Source organism: Mirounga leonina, unplaced genomic scaffold (genome assembly GCF_011800145.1).
Source record: "Mirounga leonina isolate KUSES-001 unplaced genomic scaffold, KU_Mleo_1.0 Mir_129, whole genome shotgun sequence".
In the NCBI taxonomy this organism is placed as follows: domain Eukaryota; kingdom Metazoa; phylum Chordata; class Mammalia; order Carnivora; family Phocidae; genus Mirounga; species Mirounga leonina.
The window spans coordinates 14,265,415-14,280,785 of record NW_023270323.1 but is presented as its reverse complement, the minus strand read 5'-3'; the positions used below and the strand labels follow the sequence as shown (position 1 = coordinate 14,280,785).

General features: G+C 37.4%; 2 protein-coding genes across 13 annotated transcripts in view; one reads left to right on the top strand and one right to left on the bottom strand.

Annotated features, from left to right (window-relative positions):
- Positions 1-10,202, bottom strand: part of HELQ (helicase, POLQ like) — a 51,497-nt gene extending 41,295 nt beyond the window's left edge. For 4 of the 11 annotated variants that reach the window (XR_004679180.1, XM_035004617.1, XM_035004619.1 and 1 more), the window contains exons 1-6: positions 9,836-10,189; positions 8,083-8,791; positions 4,186-4,364; positions 3,320-3,520; positions 2,817-2,889; positions 692-789 (exon numbers count right to left, since the gene is read on the bottom strand). Coding sequence is in view for 8 of the 11 variants with exons in the window: in XM_035004617.1 (XP_034860508.1) it covers positions 692-789; positions 2,817-2,889; positions 3,320-3,520; positions 4,186-4,364; positions 8,083-8,791; positions 9,836-10,024 (1,449 nt within the window). In the remaining 3 variants the exon portion in view is untranslated. Of the gene's footprint in view, positions 1-678; positions 790-2,816; positions 2,890-3,319; positions 3,521-4,185; positions 4,365-7,172; positions 7,421-8,082; positions 8,792-9,835 lie in introns of those variants that run through there. The other 7 variants (XM_035004615.1, XM_035004616.1, XM_035004622.1 and 4 more) reach the window with 7 other exon arrangements.
- A 105-nt stretch (positions 10,203-10,307) lies between these two features.
- MRPS18C (mitochondrial ribosomal protein S18C) lies at positions 10,308-14,812 on the top strand. Of its 2 annotated transcripts, XM_035004624.1 has the most exons (6): positions 10,315-10,537; positions 11,550-11,602; positions 12,923-13,006; positions 13,970-14,027; positions 14,547-14,606; positions 14,690-14,812. In XM_035004624.1, the coding sequence occupies exons 1-6, from the start codon at positions 10,438-10,440 to the stop codon at positions 14,764-14,766; spliced, it is 432 nt and encodes a 143-aa protein (XP_034860515.1). In that variant the 5' UTR covers positions 10,315-10,437; the 3' UTR covers positions 14,767-14,812. The 2 variants fall into 2 exon arrangements, with proteins under 2 accessions (XP_034860516.1, XP_034860515.1); XM_035004625.1 differs by lacking the exon at positions 13,970-14,027 and having other exon boundaries at positions 10,308-10,537; positions 14,547-14,781.
- Positions 14,813-15,371: the final 559 nt, after the last annotated feature.

Here is a 15,371-nt window from a genome sequence, read left to right as displayed (position 1 = left end):
TATAAATACATTATTTTTAAGTATTTATAGACAAAAAAATTTTTTTTAAGATTTTATCCATTTATTTGAGAGAAAGAGAGAGAGTGCATGAGCAGGGGGGCAGGGGCAGAGCTGGAGAAGGAGAAGCAGACTCCCCACTGAGCAGGGAGCCCGAAGCGGCGGAGCTAAAGGCAGATGCTCAACCAACTAAATCACCCAGGTGCCTGACAAAAAATGTTTATAAATACAGTTCATTGCATTTTTAAAAGAATAGTGTCTAATTCGACTATTAAAGTCAGCAAGTATCTCTCGAAAATTCTCCTCTTTGGTGAAAATGTAAAAATATCAAATTTCAAATTAAAATTTGGTGATTCTCTTTTTTGACCAAGTAAAAAAAAAAAATTTATCTTACAGAATAAGAAGTGGAAAAATAGAATGGGTCTGGAAAATTTCATTCAATAAATATTCATTGAAGGCCCATGGGCCAAGCATTATTCCAGGTGCTACAGATACAGTAGTGACCCGAGCCAAGATCCCTAAACCCAAAGTTTATATTCTCTATACACAAACTCTTACTAGCATATAGCCATGGTCAGGGGAATTATGCCCCTTCACTACTCTATAGACTTTTTTAAAACAGTATGTTTGCTACTTTTCTTTCTAAGTAAGATGATAGACATAAATCCATACAGTGCAAACCTTAGGTACATACTGGTCTAAACTGATTGGTGTAATACTCTGCTTGAAGGAACTCTTGTAGGTCTTCAACATTGTTCAGTGTTGCACTCATGCCAATAATTTGAGTTGTTTCTAAAAAAAAAATCCAAAGGATTGAGGAAAATATGTTATTTAGTGTAACATAATAGTAATTTAGCAACCTTTTTGTGTTCTGGATTCTTCCTGAGTGATCTGGGAAAGGAGGGAGTGGAGAGGAGGTAAGAAAAATACAAAGATAGTAGCAGAGGATTATTCTGTGAATCAAAGACTGAAAACTTTCAGGTGTCCTGAAAGTTACTATTTGGAATTTTACAGAATTTCACACTGGGCATAAAGTCGGATCTTAATCAAGACTTCTAAGCAACAATAATGAATATAAATACGCTTGTTGCTGACTCTGTGGACCACTGTTATGAAGAGTTATGACATGTCCCACAGGTATGCCTATAGGCAGATGTATGGTGTAGGATGCAGGGCTGAATAGGTCCTGAACTCTTGCCAAATAAAGCCCTTTATGGGATCTTGCTATCAGGTTGTCAACTTTTTTTTCTTTTTAAACAAAGGTGGAATGAAACTCATGAAGCTGCATGTCTTCCTGGGCAGTATGAAATGGCTGCCTTCCACAGGAAAGCAGTTCAGTCAGGCAGGATCTATTACTATCATCCATTTTTTTAAAAATGTTTTATTATTGAAGGATGGCTGACATGAAGTGTTATATTAGTTTCAGTGTATAACACAGTGATTTTACAATTCTATACATAATACACTATTCACCACAGTAAGTATAGCTACCATCTGTCATCATACAACATTATTACAATATTATTGACTATATTCCCTATGCTGTACTTTTCAACCTTGTGACTTATTTTATAACTGTTAAGTTTGTACCTCTTAATCCCCCTCACCAATTTTGCCCATTTCACTATCATCTATTTTTGATGCATGAGGAAACAGAGGTGCAGTTAATATAATTTGCTCAAGGTCACATATGTAGTTAAAAGTGAGTCAGGATTTTAATCAAGCTCCAGAGTCTGCCCTCAGCCATTACGCTATGCTATCTCTCAGTTGTAACACACGATCCCCCATAGAGAGACAGTATGGAAGCCGAGAGAGTGTTTTAGCACTCAAAGGAAAAAAAAAATGATAAACAACCAAATGCTAAAGAAAAATAAGACAAGGACAGTCAGTGTGCACTGGATTTGACAAGTAGGTGACGATTCTCCTCTTTTCCTCTGCTTTATATTTTTCCATTGAATTTGTCACCATCTGACACACTGTATGTTTTCTTGTTTATCTTATTGTCTACTCACTTTCACTAAAATACAGGTTTGAGGAAGGCAGAGTTATTTTTTTGTGTGTTATTCACTGCTATATCCTTAGCACTTAAAATAGTGCCTGGCACAAGGTAGGTACTCAAGAACTTTTTAAATGTATGATTATAAAGTGCTACAACCTGCCTAAATACCACTGCTATCAAAATTTTAAAAATAATCCTTAATATTTGACCTTTATAATAATTTTTCCATATATAAGCTATTGCAATATATAACTTAATAAGTATTGCAACAGTGTATCTATAAATAGGAAAGAAGACATTTAGAACAAATATTTCACATACGCTGAAAGACTATCTGATGTTGCAAATAGCTCCTTAAGGTGACTACTTACATTTACTGCTTTATTAGTATGATGAGGACGATATAGATGGTGGCGGCAGCAACAAATGCTTACTGAGTGCTACTTGCTGGGCAACTGCTGACTGCTTTACATTAACTCATATAATCCTCCCAACCATTCCCCTCAGGGTGGTACCGTTATTACCCCATTTTACAGATGAAGAAATAGAGAGGTTGAGTCACATGCTTATGCACTCACAGCTAGTAAGTGGAGGATAATAATATGGGATGTCTAAATGTTAACTTCCCTCATATTCACAACTATGCTCACATAACCATTTTTCCAACCAAAATTTATGTTTACTTTAGAAATAAAAAACCAAGGCAGGAAGGTTAAGTATCTTACTCGAGGCTACAGAGTCTAGCTAGTGAGAGAATTAAGTCTTTCATAGGCCTCCTGAGGATAAATCAGTTAGTGACCACATTTGAAAAAGTACTTACCGCTCGTGTAGAGGATTTTTGCTAGGGTCATTTCCAGTATAGCCCCACGGCTCCCTTCACCAATCATGTGCAACTTTGAGATTTAAAAAAAGAAGGGAGGGAGAAAAGTAAATTTGCATATAATGCCTATATAGAACACGCATGTATTTATATGAAATGAAGTAATCTTTGCTTTATAACTCTTAAGCATTCTGGATATAGCAACTAGAGTACATATGCATTATATCACTGGTATTTTGGTTAATGAGGATTGGGGCAACATCGTGACATATCTAGAATTCATAAATACCATTATAAAATTTGGAGTATATACACACATATATTCACTCTTCAAAAAACACTTGACACAAAACTGAATTTAAGATTACCAAGCATGAGATGTATTAATCTGTATTGCCTATATATTAAAATAAATTACTTATTTTCATAGAGGTACTAAGCAGATACACATAATAATGTTAGTATAATAAAAATGTTGATAAATTATAAAAGTAGTTACCAACCTCATCTACAACAACCAGACCCAGACTGCCAATCCTTCCAGTTTCAATCAAGGAGTTCACCAGACTATGTCCTTTTTCAATAGTGGCAATATATAGAGATTTTTTTTCCCTTCTTTTAATTGGAGGAAATTTTCCTTTGCTTCCAGCATATTCTTCAACAAAGAAACCCAGCTCTATACCAAAACTTGACAAACCTGAAATCTAGAATATTAGTTAAAATAAGCAAACAAAAAAATCAGATAAATAAGAACTCAATTACCAAGTGTTCATGTTGATTTTTAAAAAATCTAAAATAGTATATAATACCAATGAATGAGAACAAGGTCACAGATAAGACATATATATCTAAGAAATGTCATAATTAATGCGTGGCTCTTTGCAAAATGGATGTAACTTGTAAACTACATAATCGATGTGGAAATAAGACATATATCTAAGAAATGTCATAATTATTGTGTTGGCTCTTTGCAAAATGAATGTAGCTTTTAAACTACATAATTGATGTGGAAATAAATTTCAACTGTCTCCTCTGATGCAAAACAAAAACAAAAACAACCCAGAATAATTCACTTACTTTGATAAAATAATTGGTTACTTTCTGCTTGAAAAGGCAGGCTGAATATCAATATATTAAATATCAATATTAAAATGGAATTTAATCCACCAGTTTAGAAAAAAAAATAAAATTCTTGTTGCAATAGGTAACTAGTATTAGAAGAGATTTTTGGTAGGTCCTACACTTGTTTTTGCACATCCTAAAAATATTCTCTACCTCTTCTCAATGAAAAGTTGTTACAGTTATGCTAGTTTTTATATTTTAATGTGAAAATATTAGCAAATACTGTTTGTTAAAAAAAGAATCACACCTTTTCTTGGACAATTGCCACATATGGTAGGATCATTAGAACATCTCTTCGCCGGCAAAGCAATTCTTGCAGCATTAAAATCTCAGCCACGAGGGTTTTTCCACCACTTGTTGGCAAGGAATATATTAAGTTTTTTCTTTCTTGCACAGAATTCAATGTTAAGCAAGTATGTTGCCATTCTGTGGAATTAAAAAAAAAAACATTATTTTTCCCCTTCTGCAATTCAGTCTCAAGAAAGTTTCCTAAGAAGGAAAAATCAAATCCCACTCTGTATATCCATCTTCTCATAATGACAAGTGTAATTACACATCAATGTTAAGTGTCAAACATCCCCAGGGCACAGTGGACACAGCCAATGAGAGTCTTAATTCTTCAGGCCTGGGCAGCGGAGTGGGCAACTGGGCCACCTATTTGCTAGCTGCACACTTAGGTCTAAGATGCCAACAGTGCCTGGGACATTATCTGAGACATCAGAAGAACTAAAGGATAGTACAAAGATCTGTGTGAATTCCTAGCCTTTCCTTTTGTTCTGCAAGGAGATTGTGTAAGCTTCCCTTTCTCATCCACACAAACAACATCCTAGAGAGAAATGGGAGGAGGAGAAAAGAAAAATCTATGAGGTTTTATACACACTAAGGAAGACTATTCAACTGGCTCTCACAGGGAGCTGAACTCTGGTCTGAATACCTTGAACTCTAAGAATATTTAAACCACAAAAGGCTAGGATTAGGGTGCCTGGCTGGCTCAGTTGATAGAGCATGTGACTATTGATCTCAGTGTTATAAGAGCTCTACACGTTGGGTGTAGAGATGACTTAAAAATAAAATCTTAATTTTTTAAAAAGATTTTATTTATTTATTTGAGAGAGAGAGAGAGCACAACCAGGGGGGAGGAGCAGAGAGAAGCAGACTCCCTGCTGAGCGGAGAAGCCCAATGTGGGGCTTGATCCCAGGACCCTGAGATCATGACCTGAGCTCAAGGCAGACGCTTAATCATCTGAGTCACCCAGGCACCCCCAAAATAAAATCTTTAAAATATAAAAGACTAAGATTATTAACAGGCCATCTAGGAGTTCCACAATTTAAAAAGGTGGAATTCATGAAAAGGATCACATCAGATCCAAAACATAATGTGAAAACTAGTGTAACTACTCTGTAGGCTAATCTGACAATGTGGATCATCAAAAGTCTTCAAAACGTGCACTAGTATTTTATCACTAGAAAAACAGGCAAAAGATATGATAAGACATTACACAGCAGGGAGAAATACATGAAAAGACGCTCAACTGTTACTTAACGGGTTGGCAAAATAAATACACAAATAAAATACAAGTAATTACTACTACCAAAAAAAAAAAAAAAAAGCCTCACACATGGAAAATCCAGAGCCGACTTGGCTGGGGACAAATAGACATTCTTGTGGTGGTTGATGAGAGCATAAAATACTATAATCCTTTTGGAAAGCAAATTAACAGTACTGAAAACAAAACTGCACACTGTCTTTCATCTAACAGTATTACTTCTAGGTCTCTACACCTATAGAAATAAAAGCAAGGACATATAAAGATTATGTGCAAGATGTTCACCATAGCATAGATGCATCATCCATAGCAGTGTTTATATATAACAAAGAGCCATCAAGGGGTAAAAGTTGAATGAATTATTGTACAATTATATGATATCATTCTTTGCAGCTTGAAAACAGGTGGTAGATTGATTTATACATGCTCAATATACAGTTAAGTAAAAGATCATGAATGTGTATTGGATTGCATAAACCCAATTATGTACAGATATTAGAAAAGAATATATAAAAGTTGGACTTGAATGTATTATGTTTTCCAAAAAAATTAAATTAAAAAAATGACTAAGAGGATATGTTACAAAGGTATTAAAAATAATTACGTCTGAATGACAGCCAAGGGACTTCAATTTCTTGTATTTTGGTGATTCCCAAATATTTGCAAATGACTTTTTTCCACTTTAAAAGTATTTCAAAAACACTTAAATACGTAAGCTTAATATTTAATACATATTAAAAATATTTCAGACTGGTATCACCCATTATATATGAAGCTGCTTGTATGAAGCTGTTTGTATGAAAATATAACTTGACCATTTCTGCATTTTATCCAACTCAAATTTTTAAAGTATAAAATGACCAAAATAGCAAATATTTAGTAATATCACTTATCTTCACACATTAAAAAAGGATGAAATTAACTTGGTTCTGAACATTTATATAAAACACATCAAGCATGCAATTCTACACTAAAAAGGTAAAAATAACAGTAAGGTTGAGGTTCTCAAGCTCAGTGGTTCTCAAACTTTTGGCACATCAGAATCCCCGGGAGGGCTTGTTAAAACCAATTGCCAGGTCACAACCTCAGAAGTGGATTCAGTACGCCCAGGGTGGAGGCTGAGAATGCCTATTTCAACAAGTTTCCAGGTGATGCTGACTTTGGGGTCCAGGAACTACACTTTGAGAACCACTGCTTTAGTGCAATGAAAAGTGGCATACATATTTATGCTTTAAATTGGTCATGTCATCAAGCCAGATCTATAAGTAAAAAGTGATTTAAAAACCTGTTATTTACTGAAGTTCTTACTTAGAAGCTACTAATATAGTTATGGACAGTCATTACCACAGTCTAACTTGGCATGTCCTTGATGCAGAACATAACTTACAAAACAACCATTATTGTTATTATTATACCTTTTTAAGAGATCAGGAACTAAGGCTCAGAGTGCAAAACTTGTGTTTCAGTGACAGGGCCAGAATTCCTAACTAGGCCGATAACCCCCAGCAATTGAGAACCTACCAGGGTGTACTAGGCACTGCGTTAGTTACATCAGAAAAAGATGAGTTAGATAGAGCCCTGTCCTCAAGGTACTGTCTGGCAGGAGATGCAGATTAAATAAAGAACAAGGTACTAGGAGAAGAGCAGAGGGAAGAAAGTTAACACCTACTTCAAGGGCAATACACACCTTTAGCTCTTTAACTGCAAACCTCACAATTTAGAATTTATTAGACTCTTGTAGTCTTATGTTACTTTGTTTCCTGTAGTTCTACTTCTTCACCTGATTGTCTTCTCCCTGAGATGAGAACCATGGTTTCATATGGTTCATACGGCACTAACATAGGAGTCTCAGAAATACTTATGAAGTGATTGGTTGATAGGCTCATCTTTCAGGATGCCAGCAACTGTCCCTTCTTTGTCTAAAATGACACATATCTGAAATATAGGCAAGAACCCAGGATTTTTGAAAAACATTACAATATATATTGTTATTAATACTATCTCTTTGCACTTAACTCTTAACTTCAGCTGTCTTTAAAGATGTTTAGTCTTAATCAATGGTATTACAAATATTGACACTTTCACTCAGGCCATGAATAGTCAAAGGAACTTCAACTTTTTGTACAGAAGACAGAGCCAGCCAAAAACACACCAGCTAAGAAAACTGAGAAGCAGCTAGACAGTCAGATGAAAAAACCAGCGTGGAATGTCAAGAAGTCAAGAAGTGAGTGTTTCAAGGGTCTGGACAACTGTGTCATGTAAGCTACTGAGAAGTCAGGCAAGTGAGAACCAAAAGTATCATTGGATTTAGACACCCTCGTCATTAGACCTTAAGTGAGAGCTTAGAACCCAGAGTGGGCTGGGAATTACTTGAGGTGAGGAAAGGGAGACAGCAAGGATAATAGATTTGAGAAGTGTGACCATGAAGGAAAGGAAAGACGTTCAGTAGCAGCAGGTTAGGGATGGAAGGTTGAGAGGATTGATATTTTTGTCTTCAGATGAGATATAGGACCACAGAAGCATCTGCTTTCTATTGACTTGCACTAGTAATATGGTAATAATGGTAAATTTTTTTCACTTCAGCAAAAAGCATTTACCATATAATTTTTCAATTCCCTTGAACTGAACATAAAGGTCTCTCACTTTGCTGGGTAATGAATAAAAAGGACCAAGGTCATCTGATGATGACTCAATTGTTTTCTTAGCAACATTAATTTCTTCAGATAGGAGAGTCTCTTTGAGCTGTTTAGTTCTAGAAAATATTGGTGTTTGGGCCTTGGCATTTCCAGTCATGGCACTTTTTAGATGTTCTTTAAGACTTTTTCTCCTATTTTCCTCTGAACTAGTTCTGACTTTAGAAGAGGAATCATCAATTTGCTGGTGTTGTTCTATGTTATTCTGGGGTAATTCCTCATTCACAGTCTTGTGAGAGGATGCGTTCCAATCCCTCTCTTTAGTAGACTGATTGCCCAAATCATCTGAAGAGTTCTGCAAATTTTCAAAGTATAAAACCTGTGAAGAAGGTACATCATACAAAATATCAGGTTCAATGGAGACATCTTCATGCCTACTCTGGTTCTTTATCTGCTCATCCATTTTTAATTCAGTAAAGTTGCCCACAGTAGTAATGCTGAGTTTGTTGTGTTTGATGCTTTCTGAACAAAGATCTTCAGTGCTAAGGTCTGAGGCATGTTTCCTATGTTCAGCAACTTGCATATGTTGTTGTTCCAGGTCATCAACTTGAGCTAAAAAAGAATTTTCAGCAAAGCTGTCATAGTCACCAAACATGTCCTCTTCACTGTCATTCTGGAAAGAAAACGAAAAGCGTTATGGTCAATTCTAGCTTCACTAAGAGCACAAGTTTCAGCTATATTGCTACCTCTAAATATATACCAGGTATATAATTACATGGATCATAGACCGAAATGTAAATCACCCTATGAAATGGATATTATCATCTCCATTTTACAGATGAAGAAAAGGAAAGCCAGAGTGTTTAAGTAATTTTCACAAGCTGCACTCCTAGGGTATGGTGATACTGGGATCCTAATTCTTAAGCTAGTGTTAAATCCTTAAAAAGGTAGCAAGACCAACAGACATCTACTAGAATGTCATCTCACTAGAGGTTTCAGGTAACTGCAGCACCATTCCCCCTCCCAGACTCCAATCTACAGAAACTGGTTTGTAACAAAACAACTGGACACTCTTAAGGAGATTCTGTTCTTAGGAATTAGGAATTGGAAGGGAGGGTCTGCACACTGACTTGGGATGGTCTACTCAACAGAAGAGATGTAAATTTAGAGGTAGCAGTATAGTGAAGTGATTAAGAAAACAGGATTTGGAGTCAGAAGTGCAGTTTCTTGACCTCTCAGGGCCTGATTTCTGTTGTCAAATCTAGATAATGTAAATAGCTTAACAAAGTACCCAGTACATAATGGGTGTGCGATAAATGATAGGTTTTATTGGTACCGCAGGAGCAGCAGTAACTTGGAAATCTAGATTTGCGTCGCAATCATGCCTCTTATTTGCTGCATGTACGACTTCTATGTCTCGGGGGTCTACCTTTGAGATCTATATAAAAATGAGGATAGCAAAGCAATACCTCACAAGTGAGAATTAACAGCGATAACAAAGTCGAGGTAAGCAAATGAAGGCTAGTAGACAATTGGTCCACTGTTTGCATGTAGGAAGGGAACAACCAAAATTTTGGAGTGTCTAGTTCCCTGGCTTCTAGAGCTGGTCTTAGTGTTCTTTCAGTGGGCATGCGTGGTAGGAGACCTGGATTTGTATCATCTCCCCCAAAGTGGGCCATGAAACAAGGAACTCGGAATTTGAGAGCTGAGGTTGTACCTCGACCGGTTGCACCTCCACGGTTTTCCTCCGCCGGCTCCCAGCCATCATCTCCTCTTCCTCTTCCCCCTCCTCATCGCCCGGCTTGAGCTCGGCCGCGGTGGGGGCGGCAAAACCGCTCCCTAGGCTAGGACGGTCCCTTTTGCAGACAGACACCCGCCGGCGGATGCGGGAAACACCTTCATCCATGGCAGGGGCCGAGGACCCTGCCCGAACTTCGTCCCGCGTGACCTAGCCGCCAAACCCCCGAGGAGAGGGAGAGGAGGGCAGGGCGCGGGTAGCAACTGGGGGAAACTGCGCTCGCTTCTCCATCCACCTTAGAATAAGACCACAAATCAATTGCCGGGGCTCTCAGACCGGAAGCGGAGGCAGAAGCGTAGGGACCCGCCTTTTCCTTGTCCAATCATAGGTGTCCCAGGCTTGCATCCGTGAGGGTTAGAACGCAAAGATGCTGCGCAGGCGCGTTGAAAACCTTACCGGCCCTTCTCTTGTTCGCCCGCGGAACCTTTGAACCGAGTACTCGGGCCAACAGGGGAAGAGCACCGGCGGGGACTTGTCAGGACGATTTGGAAAGAGGAAAGGAAGAGGAGGAGCGAGGAGCCATGGCGGCTTTGGTTGCTGTTTGCGGTGGTCTAGGGAGGAAAAAGTTAACGCATTTCGTCAAGGCTGCTCTCTGCCTCACAGATCCTGGGACTCACGCGGGTACAGTTTCCATATCCTATACTCTTTGCAGCCATTGCCGTAGCGCTAACTAGGTTGGTGGAGTTGTCATTATTAGCTCAACGACGCCGGTTTTTAGGCGACTAAGAGCTTCTCCAAGAGAGATGGGAATCTATAATGACCAATGACTAGTATTTTATTTTTAAAAAGATTTTATTTATTTATTTGAGATAGAGCATGAGCGGGGGGGCGGGCAGAGGGAGAGGGAGAAGCAGACTCCCCACTGAGCAGGGAGCCGGTTGTGGGGCTGGATCCCAGGACCCTGAGATCATGACCTGAGCCGAAAGCAGACGATTAATCAACTGAGCCACCCAGGCGCCCCCATGACTAGTATTGTAAAGCAGAAGGGAGGGGGGTGATAAAGCAGAAGGGGGCGTGAATGTTATCTAGTACACTTTCTATTTTCCTTTTAAACACACAAAGAGAGTGATCGCGTGATTCTCAAAAAGAGGCAGGGACTTAACTTGCTTGAGAGCTCCAGGTAGAGTTGGTAAGGAAGGGACATTTCCAGAGTCACCCGGTAGTGCATTACAGGAGTTGTCTAAGGTCCCAGATCAGGGCGCAATTGTGACATGGGCTCTTGAGTCTTTCATTTCTGCATTTTATCTTCTCTGTCAATAACTACTCTTTAGGAGGTCTGTTACATTTTCCCTTTGGTATAACAGTGCCTTTCTATTGCTTTCCCCTTAAGTGTTTGCCTTAAAATCTGTCTCTAACCATGGAGGGGAAAATAAAATTCATGAGCAGAGCAGGTGAGAGGTTTGTAGGGGTGGAGAAATACATGCCCTTTCCCCAAAGCCTTGGAAAGCACATTCATCTTAAATCTTATTCTGCCTCACATCTAAAGGTTTTTATCCAGTTGTTGTATGTGAATATAAAACCTTTCTTTTATGTTCTATCCCTTGATGCATCTTGCTTCCATAAAGACAAAAATCTTTCTTTAGTTGCTGAGCTGATAAAAAGAATTGGTTTGTTGCTGTTTATTTAATTGCAGTGCTGTGGAGAAGTTGTTCACAATATAAACAGGTAGCCGGCAATGAGGACCTGGTAAGACTTTTTTCCTTCTTTTTAAGGCATTTGCAAATATGACCAAATTCTTATATTTTAGCTATTTGAATACGACAAAACGATTAAGATGATAATCAGTTTGAGTTTGAAAATTACAATTCATTGGTGAATTGTCACTTAAGTGAGCTTTGAAGTAAGAGAATTCCTAGAGTCCTAACAAGAAGCATTGCTTGTGTAACACTGTATTTTTCTTCTTAGATCTTAAATTTAAGGATATGTGCTTTGGAAATTAAAAAAGATAGTTTTGGTGGGTGCAGTAATTACAGAATATCCAACAGAGGGATTACAAAGTCTACCTGTACCTTGGTTCTCTTCCCCATTTCAGATTCAGTTCTTTGTCCTATTCATTACTGGGGGTGGGGAGTGGGTGTTTTATTAAATGAAGGATCAAAATCGAAGTTTTATACCGGGACATTAAATAGTTTCTATTAGCCTGTAGGTGTATTTTTATGGGTTTCAAGTACTAGCATTGGGCTTAGCCAGTGTAAGTTTTCTTGCTACCTGCAAAGATGATTTGACACTAATCAAACCATACAAAGCACTTAGCGCAGTGTAAAGAAGGAACATAGTCATTATAAGTGAACTGCATGTAAATTGGATTAAGCAAGTTTGAGTTGGAAAACACAGAAGTCCTCTAGTCCCTTGAGCATCCTTCTTGTCATCTAATGCACACCATAGTTCAAGGGAGTAAAAGAAATTACTAGAGCTCTTTTCTAGGTCATCAATTCCCCTGAGGCTCTAAATGAAGTACGGGCTCTCAGAATAAAGCTCACAGTCTCTTTCATTTGAAATTTTGCATACAACTACAGTGGATTATGGACTTCAAAGCCATTTCTAGATTAAGAATCTCTTGATTGGAGACGTGAGTATACTGATTATAGAAGGGAGGCATGTGGCAGAAGCATTAGAGGCAGTAATGAAGACAGAGAAAACAAAAAGGCTGACATAAATGTGTAAAGCAATCTGGGACCATAAAAGTTATCCTCCCATAAACCTTTGTTTTCTCCAAGGATTGTATTTTATCCCAGAATCCTCCTCCATGATTTAATTCCTCCTTAGCCAAACCAGAGTATTTGTACAAAATATGTATGAACACACTGAAATCTTTAAAATGGTGACTCCTTTTCAGAAACACTGATTTTTCTTATATAAGCCAAGCTGTTATATATATTTTTTTTTCATAGTAAGAAAGGTACAACTAATCCTTTGGATAGATTTAAATGTGGTAACCTTAAGATTTAATTTTTTTAAATTTAACATATTAAACTGTATTATCTTTTTTTCTTTCCTTTATTTTAGCCCATTCCAATGGAAAATCCTTATAAGGAGCCTCTTAAAAAATGTATCTTGTGTGGAAAACGTGTAGATTATAAGAATGTACAGGTGAGATAAGGTTTTACTTCACTGTGATATTTGATTTTAGGATTTGCTGCTTTGTTAGTCATAACTAACAGGCTTTGTGTAGAGGCACCTGTTTTAGTAACTTCGTAATTTCAAATCTGGTTTTCTATGTATAAGTCATCTGTTTTATTCTAATGAGAGCCCTTTAGCTCTCCTTCATCTGCTATTATTTCAGGTGTTTTCTTGTCTGCCCTGGAGGTCACTAATAGCTCACTATGCAGTGATTCTTAGTTGGTAGAGTTGAATAGTTTGGAAAAATCTCCTCTGGTGAATTTGGTCTCTGTACTAATAACACTACCGATATCACTGCTTTAAATGTAATTTTATCTGTTGTAGGGCTGAGCAGATTAAAAGTGGAAAATCTGGGGGAGAGAATGGTGCTGTAGTGAAGTATACAGACAGCAGCAAAAAGTGATAGTAGCTGCCTTAGGTGAAAACCAAGAAGTTTAAAGATGCATCTTATCAGAAGGATTATGTGTAGTGCCAGGAACAATGCCTGGTACCTGAAAAGTACTAAAGAATTTAATAAAACGTAAATTATGGCAAGTGGCCTGATGGACCTGTACCTCTTGGAAGACCTCACTGTAGTCTGATATAGTGCGATAGCCTATCGTGACAGATGAAATGCTTAGTGCCTTATTACAAGCAATAGTATTTTAGGAAGTATCTGTGGAAAAGTTCAAGAAAACAGCTTTAGCACTGAAAAAAATGTGTACATTAATCTGTTTCATCATACTGGATGTTAACTTAGTAATCAGTTTTTTCACTTAAAAAAATGACCTATTAATAGAATGAGCATAGTTCAGTATTTTATGAAGTTTGAAATTTATTTATAAACCTTTACATAACTGGACAGTGATATATAATTTTTTAAATTTACATAATCAAGGTTGAACAAATGTATTGATATAAATTTTTTTCTTCTCCAAATATAACTCAAAACAGCTTTTGTCCCAGTTTATTTCTCCATTTACTGGATGCATTTATGGAAGGCACATAACAGGTATTTTGTTTTCTATTATAGCAACTTATAAAAAATTATACAAATCTATTTAAGAAAAATGTCAAATTTTCAAGTTGTACTATAAATCACTAGTAGACCAGATACTAGAGGTACTTTTGAGAAAGCCTCTTCGTAGCCCAAAAGGATTATTTTACACGTCTTCTTATGCTCAGAGTTAACCATAGGCAGACAACATGTAAAAAACTAGGGCTTTAGAAAATTGTGTTGATGTTTTGGAGTATACTGTAATCGTTCCTAGACTACTTATTTAAACCAGGGCCTATTTGCCTATAGGCCAAGTTAGATCTGCCACCTGTTTTTGTAAGTAGCTTATTTACATAATGCCTGTGGCTGCTTTGTGAGCTACATCAGAGTAATTACAGCAGTGACTGTATGGCCCGCAAAGCCTAAGATATTTACTGCCTGGCTATTTATAGGTTTTCCAACCTTTCCTTAAGATAGTTGCTATGCATTTTGAGTGTTGACATTTTTTATGAATATGAAAGCATTTTTTTATAGGTCTTTGTGGGAAGAAACAGAAAGAAATCACAAAAGCAATTAAGAGAGCTCAAATAATGGGTAAGAGCACCTGAAAAACTGAATTGGACCAATCAAAAGTTTGCTCATTATCTTTTGTGAAGCACTTTCATTATCTTTTACAGGGTTTATGCCAGTTACATACAAGGATCCTGCGTATCTCAAAGACCCTAAAGTTTGTAACATCAAGTATCGGGAATAAATGATAGGAGTCTTAACATCCATCAATAAACATATTTTACAATAAATGGTTGTTTGATTCTAATATTGACTCAAATTACAAGATTTAATAACCTTTGGGTAGAAAATCGGCTCAATCCTTTCAAACTGAAGTTTTAAGTTAGTTCTTAATAATTGAAATCTTACAAGGAAAAAGTAAAGCTTCCTCTTCACTTTTAAAGAACATGAGTTATTTAAAATGTTAATACTCATTATTTTATATACATACAAATTTTAAAAAACTGGTACTGTAGGATGGTCCCTAGTTAGCTCATAAAACTCATGGGGATTTAAAATACAGAAAGGATGGGGGCGCCTGGGTGGCTTAGTCGGTTAAGTGTCTGTCTTCGGCTCAGGTCATGATCCTAGGACCCTGGGATGGAGCCCCACATCAGGCTCCCTGCTCGTCCAGGAGCCTGCTTCTCCCTCTCCCTCTGCAACCCAGCCCCCCCACCCCCCTGCTTGTGATCTGTGTCAAATAAATAAAGTCTTTTAAAAAATATATGGAAAGGATGACTTCTATGGGAATTTTACTTTAGGCCCAGATTCTGTCTTGTAAATGGGATTTTAGGGATATGGGTGCATGAA

What these genes read in the sequence shown, in the direction of transcription:
- MRPS18C (XM_035004624.1), top strand. Translation starts at nt 10,438, where the DNA reads ATGGCGGCTTTGGTTGCTGTTTGCGGTGGTCTAGGGAGGAAAAAGTTA. An exon ending in TTATGGAAGGCACATAACAG is followed by an intron (nt 14,028 to 14,546) that starts GTATTTTGTTTT and finishes ATTTTTTTATAG; the next exon opens with GTCTTTGTGGGAAGAAACAG. An exon ending in TAAGAGAGCTCAAATAATGG is followed by an intron (nt 14,607 to 14,689) that starts GTAAGAGCACCT and finishes TATCTTTTACAG; the next exon opens with GGTTTATGCCAGTTACATAC.